Source organism: Erithacus rubecula (genome assembly GCF_903797595.1).
Source record: "Erithacus rubecula genome assembly, chromosome: 15".
Classification (NCBI taxonomy): Eukaryota; Metazoa; Chordata; class Aves; order Passeriformes; family Muscicapidae; genus Erithacus; species Erithacus rubecula.
Window position 1 is genome coordinate 48,071 of NC_136667.1, and position 14,923 is coordinate 62,993.

At 40.1% G+C, this 14,923-nt stretch overlaps 1 protein-coding gene and 1 long non-coding RNA gene across 8 annotated transcripts; one reads left to right on the plus strand and one right to left on the minus strand.

Annotated features, from left to right (window-relative positions):
• Positions 1-54: 54 nt before the first annotated feature.
• LOC306808230 lies at positions 55-1,675 on the minus strand. The gene is made up of 2 exons (XR_013775929.1): positions 320-1,675; positions 55-264 (listed from the first exon to the last, which is right to left on the minus strand). It is a non-coding gene; the product is annotated as an uncharacterized lncRNA (long non-coding RNA).
• Positions 1,676-1,679: 4 nt separating this feature from the next.
• VGLL1 (vestigial like family member 1) lies at positions 1,680-12,825 on the plus strand. 7 transcript variants are annotated; one of them, XM_079318546.1, is made up of 7 exons: positions 1,680-1,732; positions 2,407-2,509; positions 5,059-5,122; positions 5,692-5,920; positions 6,529-6,948; positions 8,989-9,048; positions 9,664-12,825. In XM_079318546.1, exons 4-7 carry the CDS (start codon positions 5,710-5,712, stop codon positions 9,702-9,704), a joined length of 732 nt encoding a protein of 243 aa, XP_079174672.1. In that variant the 5' UTR covers positions 1,680-1,732; positions 2,407-2,509; positions 5,059-5,122; positions 5,692-5,709; the 3' UTR covers positions 9,705-12,825. The 7 variants fall into 7 exon arrangements, 6 of the variants coding, with proteins under 6 accessions (XP_079174672.1, XP_079174674.1, XP_079174676.1 ...); XM_079318548.1 differs by lacking the exon at positions 2,407-2,509 and having other exon boundaries at positions 1,713-1,732; XR_013775928.1 differs by lacking the exon at positions 1,680-1,732 and having other exon boundaries at positions 1,902-2,509; positions 8,989-9,420.
• The last annotated feature ends 2,098 nt before the right edge of the window (positions 12,826-14,923 follow it).

A 14,923-nucleotide genomic window follows, 5' to 3' on the forward strand; every position in this document is an offset into this window, starting at 1 on the left:
CATGGCCAAGGTAGACACCTGGAAACAAAAAGCCTCAAAAGCCTTTTTAGAAGGTTTTCTCTTTTTTTCACAAGTTTTTGAATGATTGTATAAAGGTGTAAAGAGAGAATTAATTTCATTTTGCATCAAAATGTTTATCTGTTTCTCCTACTGGCTTTTAAAGATTTTTTAAAATTGAATTTCAGTCCCTTGTACAGCTTAGGTTTTCTATAAGGATTGCAATTCATTTAAAATCTTTAATACGTTAAATGCAGTGCATTTCAGCTAAAACATGTCCTAGATATTATTCAGTTATGGCTAACCTCTTAAAAATAACTACCTTAATTAACTCAATTCTCTTAAGAAAACTTGAACATGCTGAATTCTTGAACCTAAACCAAACCAAATTTTCAAAATAAAAAACCCAACAAAACAAACAAACAACCGAAACTCTTATCATTTTTAATTGGATTTTAAATTCTTATTTTTATTTTAGCATTTGAGGAACCATACTGCAGTATGGTAAATTAATTCTGGGAGTTGTGTATTTGTGTTGATTTGACTTGTGTGTATTGTAGTGCTCATTATAGCTTGACATCTTACTGTCAGGATATTCTGGAAGTTCTGTAAAATATTTATAGAATTATGAAACCTTTTGTAGCAAACTGGTTTTGCTCATTCTGTAATATGAAAGTAAATTGTTAGATTGAATTTTTCAGTAAGTAGACTTGGAATTTTTTCTGACAGGTGATTTTATTTCAATAAATTAATCATTTTGATTTCTCCTTTAGAAAAGCGACATTACAAAGCAAATGGTATTTAATTAATGTTTTGTGACAGCATTTGAGAATACCCTTTGTTTGTCTTCAATTTGTTTCTTAAAGGGGTTGTGTTTTATACTACCTTTTTAATAAACAAACTCATGAACAGAACAAGTCTTTGCTGATTAGTTTTAAGGTAATGTCTTTTTTTTCCTCAGTAAAAGATACCATAGCATTTGGTGCCCAGGAGCTTCAGTTTATAAACCACATGTATTAACATGTAAAGCTTCCAGCTTTACCCATGTTGCTGGGTAAGTAAGTGGGATATGGTGTTTGTTCTCTATTTATGGTTTAGGTCTCAGTCTTCTTCCTGGCTTAGGGTGTTAATGGACCTGCATGGAGAGAAAAGGAGCAGGAGGGATCACTGCAGACACCATCATTAAAATTGAGATTGTGAAGATATTTTTAATAAGGACAAGTAGAATTTTAATTTTTATTCTCAAAGGTTTTTAATTTCTTTTTCTTCAAAGCTTTGACACTTTGAATGCTTCAAAAGCACTGGAAATCAGTCATTCAATTCCTGTACTGAAGAATAGGGATCATAATCCCACTTTACCCTGTAGTTCTTTCTAGGAGCTTTAAACTGATGCTCTCTTAAGCTGAGGAGAGCTTTAAATGTCAGCATGAGAGGAAGATCTCAAATAAGGTCTTGAAAAGCTTTAGCAGAGGAAATCTCTGCCATATGAGGCAGTTTAGAAAAAGGAGTCAGAGAAAGAGCAGTGGAGATGTTGAGAGCTCTTGCCCTGCTGGTGGACTGGAATCTAATCTGTCTCACAATGAGAATCTGTTTACGCAAACAGGTGTCAATAAAAGACTAAGCACTGTCACGGGAACTCTCCCAGCTTGGTAGTTAAGTTGTTCTGGGAAGGGCAGAGGGTGGATTCAAACATATTTAGGCAGAGGGAATTGGATTGTGCTCTCCAGCTTTCTGGGTGAGTAAACAAATTCCTAAAATACTCTATAAATAAAGACATAATGTCACCTGTTTGGTGACTAGCTCCCCAGTGTGTCTTTTTCCAGCTGAGACTGGCAAGTTTGACCCTGTTTTGCATTTCTGGAATGGCTGCAATTTGCTACAAAAAAAAACCCAAACTCTTTCCTGCTACAACTCTTACAGAACAAGAAAGGTTTTTTGGTTTTTGGGTTTTTTTTTCCCCCTGTAGTTATTAAAACAGATTCAGCAAAGAAAAATGAGAAAATTGATTATCCAGTTTATGTAGGTCAGAAACAGATAATCTTTTTCTCATAGGTTTATAGTTACCAACTTAAGAGTGAATATTCAGTAACATGGCACAGGAAAAGTCCTTTATCATCCTGGGCAAGTTTTATTCTCTGTCATAGCTTGTTTATCATCTTAGTCCAAACTTTTCCAAAGTCCACAGTGTCTACTTTATTGGGTACGCATTGTTATTAAGAAAACCCCAAACAAACCTAAAGCTACTTGCAATCCTATTTTCCTCATTCCTGAAACCTCCTAACCTGGTTGACTTGTTGGAGTGCATTTCATGCATTCTTAGCAGATAGACTGAAGGAAACGCCTCATTCAGCGCAGCTGGAGGCTAGAAAGTGTGGGGAGTTCATGAATGAGGCTTGTCTTCTGCTGCAGTCGCTGCAGTGCACTCAGAGCTGCCCAGGGAGAATCCCAACCTGCTGGACACAATATGTTGTTCAACATCTGGAAAATCTGACTAGTGTGACAGTGAGTTAAGGTAGGAGAATTCTCTGACTTCCTCAAATGTTCCCTTATTTGAGGAATAACTTGATGAGAGGGAATGCCTACTTGTTAAATTGTGGTTTCATACTTGGGAAGTGGGATTTTTTTTTTGTTTTTAAAACTTGTTTTTTGAGCTACATGAAATCAAGAATGAAGAGTTCCCTGTTGGATACTCCAGTGGTGGGAAATCAATACTGCTGGCAAGGATAGGAAATGTGAAAAATATTGTAAGGTATTAGCTCTTGTGGTGAGCTGTCAGTAGCCACCACTCTTAAGCCTGTGTTGACCATGAGTCCTTGTCCACCTGAAGGAGAAATAACCTGGTCAAATACTTGCACTATTTTGCCATTATTAACCCCTTCTAAGACTAATGTGATATGAGCTGAGTCCATTTCATTCCGAGCTTCACTTCTACTCTATTTTGACAATGATATGTGGCAAACACAAGTTGGAAGGATTTCTGCCTTTTGCAGACTTTCTGCTGTATGTTGGAATAATAGGAAGTTCAGGTAATGAAGACTACAGTGTTCCAAATTTAGGTCCTGTCTCCTGGGACATTAGAATCCTTATGCCCATATGATCATGAGAGGACAGAGGTGTAACCTAGGTTATACCCAGCCATCCTTTGGTTACCTGTTGGAAAGCGCAAGAAAATTTTAAGAGAAACAGTGGAAAAAGAGATGACCTCTTTTTCTTGAAAATATTTTATTTTTCCAGCATTTTAATTGGTCACAGTCACACAAGCTGCTGCACACAAATAAACAATGCTAAAGGAGCTCAGAATAAATGTCAGGACCTAGTTAAGCATGTTAATAAGGTGGTACAGAGATACAATGGCTTGTACAGAGTTAAGAACAGGAAAAGTGATCCTCTGGGCCAGCACTAATGCTTTCTAAATTGTATGTTGATGTGTAGCACTGGAGCAGAGTAGGAAAAGCTGCTTTGCTTCTTGCTGTTGAGATGACTTCTTGTCCGATCTCAGGCCATCCGGTTGCCCATGTCTTTGCCAAGCTTTCACTCCTCAGGCTGGAATTTTCAATGGCAAGTGTTGGCCCTTGTCTGAGCAATTGTAAAATTCCTTAACCCAAATAGCAGGAGGCTTTCTAAAACAAGACTGGGAAAAACCGGTGTCTTCCTGTCCTTGAAGCCCTTCCAGGTATGTGACTGGGTTGTGCTAGTTCCTGCTTCCCCTTGTGGCCTTGGAAAGGTGCCTTTAAGTTTGGAGGAAGTGTTTCTTTAAGTGTTTCATATCTGGGAAAGCTGGGTCAGTTTTAAAGTTGTGAAAGATTGTCTTCTGAACCAGATAGAGTGTGACCTTGCCATCCTGCTCCCTCTGCTGCATTTAGGTGAATCTAGGAGGATGGGGTAAAGCAATAGAAATTCTAGAATAAGGACTAAGGATCTCTTGAGTTTGGATATGAGTTGGCAGTTGGTGACAGGAGAATAGGGCTGTCTGAGCAAGTGACCACGAGTCAGGGAGAATGGAACAGAGCACATGGTGGTGGGAGATGGAGGTAACAAGCAAAACTAAACATGCAAGCAAATAATAAACATGGACCAGAAGTTTGTAGGTAAAGGCTTAAGCATTAGAATGGGGATAGATTATGACTTGACAACCTTAATCCTCATATTTCTTAGCATCTGGATACTTGTCTTGCAGCCTGAGCAGTTTTTTTCATGTCTAAGAAAACTCTGAGAAACCATTTGAAAGTAGTTTTCCCAGGTACTTCAGAGTATCCTTTGAGACACAGATGAGTGCAATGTTTATTGGGAAGCTTCTGAGGATCGGGGGATGTATGGCTAGGTGAGAAATCAGATAAATGTGTTGAACTAGGTTAAACAGTGCTGTGTACTGCAGTTAGTTGGATAGAAACACATATCTAATGATTCATGAGGTTTTATGCAGTACAACTGGCTATTGGTCAAAAGTTGCCCTGATCTCTGAAAAGTAACTGCCAAACTTCACCAAAAACTTCACCAAAGTGAGTCAGTTATATTATGCGGTGTCATGAGCTGACAATGAGACTGGAAAATTGACAAGAAACAGCAGGCAATTCACTGCATTTGTAGTCTGAGCCTTGCTAAATATTCTTTTGATTAGAGCAGGACTTGTAAGTCTGGCTGGGAACTTGCTCCCTTGTGGCCAGAAACTGTTACAAATGCATGAAAATGATGCTTCTCCAGGACAGACAGTGACATTCCTTGTCCTACTCTTACCATATCTGGCAGCAGAGATTTTTAAACAGAACAGAAAGGAGTCAAAGTCTTCTGTTGACTTCATGCAAACTATTTTAGTGTAGTTCCTGCCTTAAATCTGTAAATTCTGATTGACCCACAGTGTGTTTTAGCAGTCTTGCTTCAAAGTTTTAAGCAACTGGCAGACTCACCATGTTCCTAGGTGAGTTGTTTCAAACAAGAAAAGGTAATTTCTTTTGTGGTGGTTTTGTGTTTGGTTGGGTTTTTTTGTTTGGTTTTTTTTTTTTTACTTGAATTTGTCATGATTTGAATTTCCAATTATTTAATCTGAATGTCTTTTTCTAACAGGTGTAGCAACTAATTACTCTTAGAAGTATTTTTGTTTTGAAGATCTCTGTTCAGAGGGATTAAGGTACTTCAGACTACCTTATCTAATTTTTTTTTCAGTTCTAATGTAGTGGGTTTGGGGGTTTTGTTGCTCTTATTTTGTTTGTTTGTTTGTTTGTTTTTTCACTCTGTCATTATGTTTTTGTGAACAACACAAAAAGCTAAATTGGACAAAGCATTTTGAGAAGTTCACCCTGAACTTCATTCAGGCATAGTGCCACCTCTGAATTACTTTTTTAAGTGTTTTATTTCTTCCAGAGGGCACATTTGCACAGTACTAGGTTGTAAGTCCAGACTTACAAAGTCAGGGTGAGAATTGAAAGCCGGGGGGTAGATGTGCCCATTCTGCCCAAGTATTTAATTTTAGAAGTATCTAATGAGGAAATTAGTAAGGAAGAGGTGCATGGAAAAAGCAGAATAATAGGAATCTAATTCTACTAGTAAGTGTTCTTCTGGCCCCTACCAATTTTTTTTTGGGAGGAAGCTGGGCTCACCACTCACTAAGCACTGGAAGCTGAATATCGTCTCTTTAACCTGTCTGGTTTTTTTTTGTTTGTGTTTTTTGGTTTGTTTAGTTTTTTCTTTTTTTTCAAGGACTGTTGGTCACTGAAAATGGAGGAAAAAAGGAAGTTTTCCCCAAAGCCAAGTAAAAGCAAAGAGCCTGTGAAAACAGAATGGGGATCTCAGAGTGTGGTGTTCACCTATTTCCAAGGGGACATTAACAGCATGGTAGATCAACATTTTTCTAGAGCTCTTGGCAATGCCAAGAACCCCCAAGACCTGAACACAAAGCACAAGGGTGAGATGGTTGTCCTGAAAAATGGTGAGTTCCTTTCCATACGTGAGCCTGTTGTTGGATGGGGGTGACTGGCTTTCACTGAGGAATTTAAGATCCCTTGAGCTTAAATTTGTGTGCAAACAGAATGCAAGAAAATATTTACATACTTGTAAAGCCCTAGGTTATGCAGCTGGGACTCCTGGGTAAATCCCTGTGATTGCTGGAGTGATTCCCAAGCTTTTGCATGAGCCTGCTGGCAAGACTAGGTCATCATTTCCAGCCAAGTGTCCCCATCACTGCTGGATGCAATAAGTGCATTATGACTCAAGATGTCATCTTCACAAAAATGAATTTGTCTAATCCTTCAGCCGTCAAAAATCTGCCTAAGTTGGTGGTTGTGTAGTACACATTTAATACTTAGGGTTCGTAGGGTTAATACTTAGTAGAAGCATTGATGGTTGTGGTTTAATCTGCTTTTAGTATGAATTTGTGGTTGATTTTTTAAGATAAGCACCACTAAAGTTATTATATATTTCTGTAAAAATAAATATGCAATCTGGTAGCATTCCCTTAGAAGTCTGCTGGAATTTGCCTTGGGGAAAAAAGTAAGAATTTATGAGACTTCATATGCTTTTTTTTTTCCTCTTTTAAAGTAGACAGCATGTCTCCCCATCACTGGAATTTCTCTTCACATTGGTACAAACCATATCCATCATCTTCTTCAACAAGCACGGCAAATTCCACTCTGAATTTTTCTGCTGCTGGTGTGGTAGGCCAGTGCCAGCCATCATCTCTGCGAAGTTGTCCAGTTCAACCTGCAGATTTATGGCCCTTCACTCCAGCTGGGACTCCCAGTGTCACTGACTCAGTTTATGCTCACACCCTCCCTGACCTGCATGCATCTGATGAGCTGATCTCTGACAGGAAATACAGTTCTCTTCTTGGCCTTCTGCAACAGGAAAGGTGCATAACATCCATGCAAGAATGCACCATGAAGCAACACTCAAGTTCTGCTTGTATGACTGGACCTGCGAGGTTACAAAATACAAGTCAAAGTTCAGCTCCTGAGGGAGGTAAGAAAATACTAACACTTCATTCTTTGATGACTTCTGATGTGAAATGACAGAATAATACTGTCTGTTCCTAAGCTTTTCAAGCTGGATCCAACTTCTGGCAAATTCACAGAAATCTTTTACAGTAGATAACCCTGATATGTACTGCTTGGAATCATGTAGCCATACAGTATGGGATAATAAAAAAAATTGCACTGCCTACTCACACAATATTTCACCTTCTGGCTTACATTGGGGGGACATTTTAAGAGACTATAAGCATTATTCATAATGCTATCACAATATCTTAATATCCATGGGTATTAGGTCTGGTGTGTACCAGATGCTACCTCATTGGAACCAGCAAGGGGTGGCCAGGAAAGCTCCCTGAGCAGTCTCTCTTACTGTGCAGGCTGTTAATTATGTTCTGAGCACAGGATGGGAAACTGCAGCCCTTACCATCATGGCCAGGGACTTTTCTCCCTCCCAGTTTATGTCTGTGGCTGAAATGATGAGGGTTCAGGGGCTGGTGGATCAGCCTTGCCTTGTCTCCTGGCTAACAGCTCCCTGCCATGAGGGACTGCTGCCCTGCCTGCCAAACGCTATGTCTACTCCCTGTAGATTTTCCAGAACAATTCACACAGTGGTGATTGTTGCTTGTTTATGATCCACAATTACAGTCCCAGTTGTGGGTACTGCCAGCACATAGCAGAAAGATGCCTGAAGTTCATTTATGTCCCCACAGTGTCTAGATCTGCTGGATAAAATTGCTCTCTTGTGAGTAATTCTGCCTTTGAGAAGCCCTCTAGGGTCAGGCTTCCTGACCAAAGCACTGATGCCTGTTGGGTACATGTGCACTGCTGTTCCTGGGCATTCCCCAGCCAGGCAGCTTGACACTGGCCTCCAAGAAGAAGGGTTGTGAAATTGTTTAGGGAGTCTGCTGGAAAAATACAGTGCATCCTGCCTGGTCCTTCTGAACAAAATAGATCAGGCACATGAAGAAGCAATCCTGAGGCTTAGGTTTTAAAAAATAAGCAGTGTGAAATACCTCCTTGGATACTCAGTTTCAAAACTGCATCAGAGGAAATTTGGCAGAATGTGGGCTAAAGACTGCCTGCAGATACAAACAGGAGTTTATCTACAGTTCTCTTTTGAGGATACAACAGAGCTATGTTGTTAGGAGGACCCTGACTGCAGGTGTTTTGCTAACTTATTACTGCCGTGTTTAAGGGAGAGTGTCTGTCTTCAGCTGGAATGTAAACTTTCTGCTCATAGTATGAGCAGAGGTTTTGTCAATGTGTTGCATAGGCACTTACCCTAGCCTTTCTGTAGGTAATGAATGAGAGTTTAATTACTTTAAAGACACTTCATGAACTAGGATCTCATTTAAAAACAAGGTAGGGTGCCCTCTTCCCCCAAGGGGGCAGTGCGAGCCTAGCAAGGCTTGGGAATCCCAGGAACTGACCCCTTCAGTAAAAGAGCTATTTCATTAAATTAGTCTTGTGTTGATAACTGGGAAGCGCTGCTAACAACGGTGGACTTTTTTTCCCAAAAAGTCAGAAAGAAAATGAGTGAGGAAATAATTGAAAAGAAAATTAAACAGCTCAGTATTCTTTAGCCATTACCAATTAAAACCTTTTCTTTCAGGATGTATACACGGACTTTCTCAATATTCGGTAGCCTCTGGACACCACACATGTAACACCATCCTTGTAATTATCAAACAACCCAACAAGGATCAATAAGAAATGGCTGGTCCATGTTCACAGGGAACCTTCGACAAATCCCTAGGATGTGTGCATTTATTTTGGCTATAAGAGTCCTTGTTTCCTGGCTCTGTCTGTTAAATATGCTTCTCCTTACTCTGTGTCATGTTTAAGAACAGCTGATATTTATATTTATGGAAGTGTATGTTGCTGTGCCAGACAGCATATAACTCCTCAGCACCTGTGCTATAGGTTGGGCTGCAAAAGCACAAGGTTTCTTTAGTAACTACTGTCTACTTTTAGCTCTGTGTTGAATCTCTGCTCATCCCCAGTATTTCTAACTTTTTCTTTTAAGAGAAGAAAGCAAGCTCTTACCAAGGATCAGAAAATCCCAGTGTAAGCCATGCCACTACAGGTGAGTAAAGAACCCAGTAGGTTTAGAACAAATCAGGCAGCAGCCTTACTTATGCATGTAGTATTAAGTATGCTTCTTTGTTTGCTTTTATATTTCAAAAGTTCGTTTTTCTACCAGACAGAACCACCGCCTCCATAGCTACATTAACAAAGAAGAAGAAAAACACTGTGTTATATTACAGTGAGATACAGGATTTTTTTTTGACCCTGTCTACTTTAGTTTTTGTGTTTATACCAGCGGGCTGCCATATCACAATGCCTGTTTTGCACTAGCTGTCCAAATTTCAGATCCCAGAAAGATAGAACAACCCTTGCTTTGTACCTCAAGCATGCACTGCTGCAGTTTGCACCAACAAACCCACCATACTGCTGGGTGAGTTGCTCGAAGAAATTATTCAGTGTTCAGACTAGTTTTATTAGTCTCTTGATACTGGTCATACCCCATGTTGGTTCTTTGATGTGCAATGTTTTGGGGATACTTTGAATGAGTCATTCTGATTATTCTAGTAAGGGCTCTTTTGCACCGGACCCAAAGGTGTAATTTTGTTTGCACAACATATTAAAAGATTGCAAGGACTGTGCTATTTGACTGTCCTGATGCTGCTGTGTCTTTCAGGTATTCAGATTCATGACAGAAGACGAGATTTGTACTTCTAGCAACTAAATGTTTCTACTGTGTTCTGAAAGAGAAAGTTATTTCTGTGAACTATTATCATTTGCAACTGTGAATCAAGAAGAAACGAACTGCAGCTATCTATCCTGTGTTTTGTTGGTTTTTTTTTCCTCTCAGCTGGAAGAATGCATGTACTATTTACTGTTTGGGGAAGGACAAAATAACCCTTTTCTATACAGTAAATAGTTTCTAATGTTTGTGGTATTAGCCTGGCAGTACTTTTGTTGTGCCAATACATTGTCTATTTAAGGTTTTTCATGTAGCTTTCTTGAAAGGACTCCTGCACTTTTTAATCTTTCTGTGTTTCTTAATTTACCACCTCCTGATGAGAAGCATAATTTTTATCAATGCAACTGATAACCCCTAAGTGCAGGGATGCAGTTAGCATAAATTCAATGCTGCAATTTCTTAGCTTGATTTGGTATCTTCATATTGTTTAAAAAGTCTTAGGCCACTGGCAAGAGACTTCAACCACAGGCCAGGAAAGCACATTATTGTATTTATGTTTGAAAAGTGCAGCAATTTGTGACTATGCTTGCAATTCCTAGGGATACTCTTCAGAAGTTTATTATATACTTATGCCTGAAGGCTCTTTTTTGCCCTCTTACTAATGTATAATCATCATCTAGAAAGCAGTAAATTCACAGTAGCTCTGAGAGGAAACCCAGATTCTCATTGGGTGCAATTAAAATACCATTCAGAAAAAGGTTGCAGGTAGGAGTGTTCTATTTTCCCAGCCTCCCTGCAGGTGTAAAAGATGCTTCTTGTAAATAAGCTCTGTGGGATTTTTTTTTACTTCTCCATTGGTTATACATTAACATGATATAAAGGAGCATGATTAGCTTTTTCTGACAGCTCTGTGCAGTTGCTGAAGGCAATTTGATCTCTGAGATCACAAAGCTTGTGATTTTATAGAACAAATCCTGAGCTAGTATGAATGTTTGTTGTAGTAGATCTTTCTGCTGCAACTGCTCCAGTTATAACACCTTGTGTAATTTTATAAATATTATGACGTTAGCAACATCAGATGTTTATGGTACTAGTTTACAAACTGAGATATTTTAAGCAATTCTTTTTTAAATTTTGTAAGTTTGATCTAGTAGTTACATGTTCTACATCAGTCAGATCACAAGCGGAACTGTTTTAACTAAACTAATAAAAGATGCACCAACATCCTGTCTCCCTATAGATAAGCACTGAAAAAAAAAACCTCACTCCTTTTTAATATTTCTACAAAAATCTCTTTATTTTCTTTTAAGTTAAAGAATACTTCTCCAAGTACTTTTCTTTTGTTATCCTAAGTCACTTAATTTCCTGATTTTTAAGGCTACATGGTAATACAATCTGACTTCCTGTATGCCCAAAGAAAAGATTTCCAACTTGCATTCTGTTCATCTGTCTCACTGGCATGTACTATAATTCTAGTGAATTATGATTCTGTTGCTTCAAAATATTGAAATATTTTTTCCTCCCTCTTCCATCCCTTCCAAAGGAAAATGCTTATATAATTTCTCTGCAAAGTTTGAGAAGACATTTAAATGCTCTTAAATGTAGTGCTTCCTTGGGCAATTTGTTTTACAGCTGGGAACATTCAAGATAACTTATAAAGCCCTTGGTTCTGGTGAATCAGCCAAGTGTGGGGGAGAAAACCCTTTCTTTAAGTGGATGTCCCTTACTGCAAGAACATGAGGTATCAGTAGCTCTGCCTTGACAGGGTCATGCTGTGAGCCATTGCTGCAGGTTTGTGTCCTCATTTTCCAACTGTCTGACAGACCTGGGGACAGGGAATGAGTGTCCAAGTAGCCCAAAGGTCCCTGGACCCCTTGCCCAGTGCAGGCTCCACACCGGGTACACAGGTCTTTGCTCTCTTCCCTGGTTTTTAGAGGAATGAGAAAGGAATAGAGGGCTGTGGCACAGAGCTCTGCTACTCTGGCACTTTGTCTTACACCACCACAGCACGTGCGCCAGAGTATTCCTGGGTTTATGGCATCTCACTGCTCTTCTGCAATAAACATAGTTAACCCATTGCTACCATTCGCTTTTAATGATTTAGTGTAATAGAGTTTTGAACATTTTGCTGCAGTTTTTTATACCAGGTAGGCTTTTCTTCATGCATGTATAGATTAAAACAATATAGATACACATATATGCTCTTCTAGAATGTTGCTTGTTTGGAATGGAGTGTTTCTTGCTCTCCAGCCCAGGCTGTTGCTGTGTTCCTGTACTTCCCTGCTGCAGTTATTCTCCAGTGCCTGTCTTCATTCCCATTCAGTGCACACTCTCCTTGCTGGCAAGGACTTGGCAGCCAGGACGCTGTGTCCAGCAGCTGCCATCTGGTATTTCTCACAGTTATTTTCGGTCCCTCCTCTGAATGCAGCAGTCCTGGAGGTGCTGGATGGTGCTGGATGTTCCCCTTTCAACAGTTTCTGATTCCCTGAATGCTAATGAACCCCTGCAGAGACCATTCTGACAGACAGGCATCCCTGCTATCATCCCTGGAAGCGTTCAAAAAGTGTGTGGATCTGCCTCTTGGGAATGTGGTTTAATGGTGAGCACAGTGATGCTAGGTTAATGGTTGGATTTGATGATCTGGGAGGTGTTTCTAACTGTAATGATTTCATTCTTTTCTATTAATTTACTGATCCTGTGAGAGACCACTAGTTGCCTTTAATTGGGTGTCCTCTAGTCCAGGAATAACTTGTTTGCACAAATGACTTTTCTCCTACCTTTTTGTGATGGATAGATGAGATGCCAACTACATGCTTTATGAGCTCTGGTCTAAGATTAATGCAGCTCTGAAATGCGTTAGTCTCAGAGATTTGTGTAGAGCAGTGGACATGCCTGCTCTGTGTGGAGCCTGGGCCTTTTTTTACTCAGTTCCAGGAACTGGTGTGCATTTTTTCTGCTGTGTGTGTCCCAGGACACAGACATTTTACAAGCATCTTGCTTTGGCTCCTCACATGAGCTGGCTCTGGTCCAGGTCATCCTCTGATGGTCAGATAAACCTTGTGGGTGGCTGGGAGGAGTGAGCTGGCTTAGCTACTCCACCCCACTTTAGTCACTCCTTAGTAGTGTTAGAAATAGTCCCAGACTGCAGTGACGAACAAGAGATACTATTTTGCTGTGAAAGAAAAACCTAAAGTGTTACATAAATAGATAGATAAATAGACGTTTTGTTGGGGTTTTTTTTTAAGGCATAAATGCTCATCCCTTTCAAAGAAGAGAACACAAGCTTTCATTTGTTTTAATTTTTGTTCAGGTGTCAATTAATTTGTCCCATCCCAGGTGAGTAAGAAACACCTTATGTACCAATGTGGCATGTAGCCTTTGGTAAGCACTCACTCATCACTGGAAGTTTTGACTGTCTTGTAGTTTTTAGTCCCCTTTTCTGGCAGGTTTTACCAAGCATGGCAATCCTGGTCCAGGGTAAAAGTGTTGTTGCACTACTTTATTCTGTGTCCTGTTTTCCTGCAGTGTCTGGTTTAAAATATTTCATGTTTTGGGCTCTGGGCTTTATTCCATTTAGCCGCTGATCCTCTCAGCTAGCTTATATTATTACACTTGGAGGATTTCAGCAGAAAACTGGTGCAAACTGATGGTTTTGATTCCTTGGTATCCAGGAGGGTTTCACTACAGGGTCCAGCAGGAATGCCCAGAATGTCCCATGAGCCTGGCTAAGCCAAGTTCACTGCTGACTCATGCTGTCCCTCAGCCTGCTTTCTAGGTGAGGGTTGAGTGCAGCAAAGCCCTCACAAAAGTGGTTGCTTCCCTGGTCTTCTTCCTCACCTCTCTACCCCATCTCCTTCCACTGCCCCAGCTCAGGACTTGCTAGTTCTGGGTTTGTGTCCGACCAGGGACATTTGTGTTTTCCCCACCTATCTTTCTCCAAAAGCCTAATGCCGGAATCAGCACAGGCTTATGAAAATATTATCAAGCGGCATTTCATTCTGGAATGCAACAGTATTGCAGCCCCTGCTTATGACCTTTCCACCTGAGACAGGGATAAAATAACAGCACTTTACCACACAAAAATAAAAAGTTTCTATGCTCAGAATTATAAAACAATCAATTAGCTCCCAATACTGTGTTTTCCCAGAGCTCAGTGTTGCTTTAAAAAGATCCCTCTGCAAAACAGAAAAACAAATTGAGTGGACGGAAGGAAACTGAATGTTCTGAACACCCAAAGGGCATCTCTGGTGACTGAGCACAGCTTAAAATTATTCAGTACCAGCTATCTGTTGGACACTGTCACCCTGAGCCTGGAGAGCAGTGCAGAAGCATCCACACTCCATGGGCACCATGTGAACTCCCCAAACATCATCAAGTCTCAAGCATGTGCTGGATACAAGATATACAAGAGAAGTTGCCATGTGCACCTCCCAGCCAAAGAAAAATGTGTGCAGTCTGGGTGCTGTGCTCAACCTACATCAGGGAGAAAAATATCAGCTAATTAAAAAAGATGGCCATTGAGGAAAATCCTCCAGCTGGACTTTGATGTATCAAGTTGTTTGGTTTTTCTTTTCTAGGGTAGAATAAGTAGATTCTAAGGAAAACTTCCTGCCTTTAGTCAAGCTATCACCTAACCAAAACATTTGAGGCATGTGATACTATTACTGTTCTACCCTACATTTTTTGTTGGTGGTGAATTTGTGCCACATTTTAAGAAAAGATTAGCATGAAAACTGTTTTTTCTCTCCTTTCCGAGGTTGCACTAATGTCTGCTGACTGTAAGTATGCAAAGAACAGTCAGACATTATTTTGATTGCAAATGACAAAGGGACAGCATTAAGGACTGTGCCACTTGTGGCGTAGCAAACTGAGTTTACTGCCTAGCACAAAGGTGAGTGATTTACTCTGCATAAAAGAGCAGGGGCAGGAGAGGCTTGGCCTGTTTCCACTCTGCTCCATGCAGGATTTTAGCATTCTCTTGCTGGCATCTACATTTGCAAACAGCATATGAAAAGATTGCCCAACACCTGCCCTGGACGACTGGGACTGTTTTTCTGGGTTTGTTAAAATCTGTAGGACTAGGATCATGGTTACAACACTGTTCCCTGCAAAAAATTTATTACAGAGAATTCAGTTTATTTGGTGGATTTAAGGCATAAAGTCCACATGTATCACCTCTAAAGTGGTGCATTGAGCAGGACAGAGCTGGAGGAGGAACTGTGTCTGATGAGGAGGCTTCTAGGTCTGCCATTCC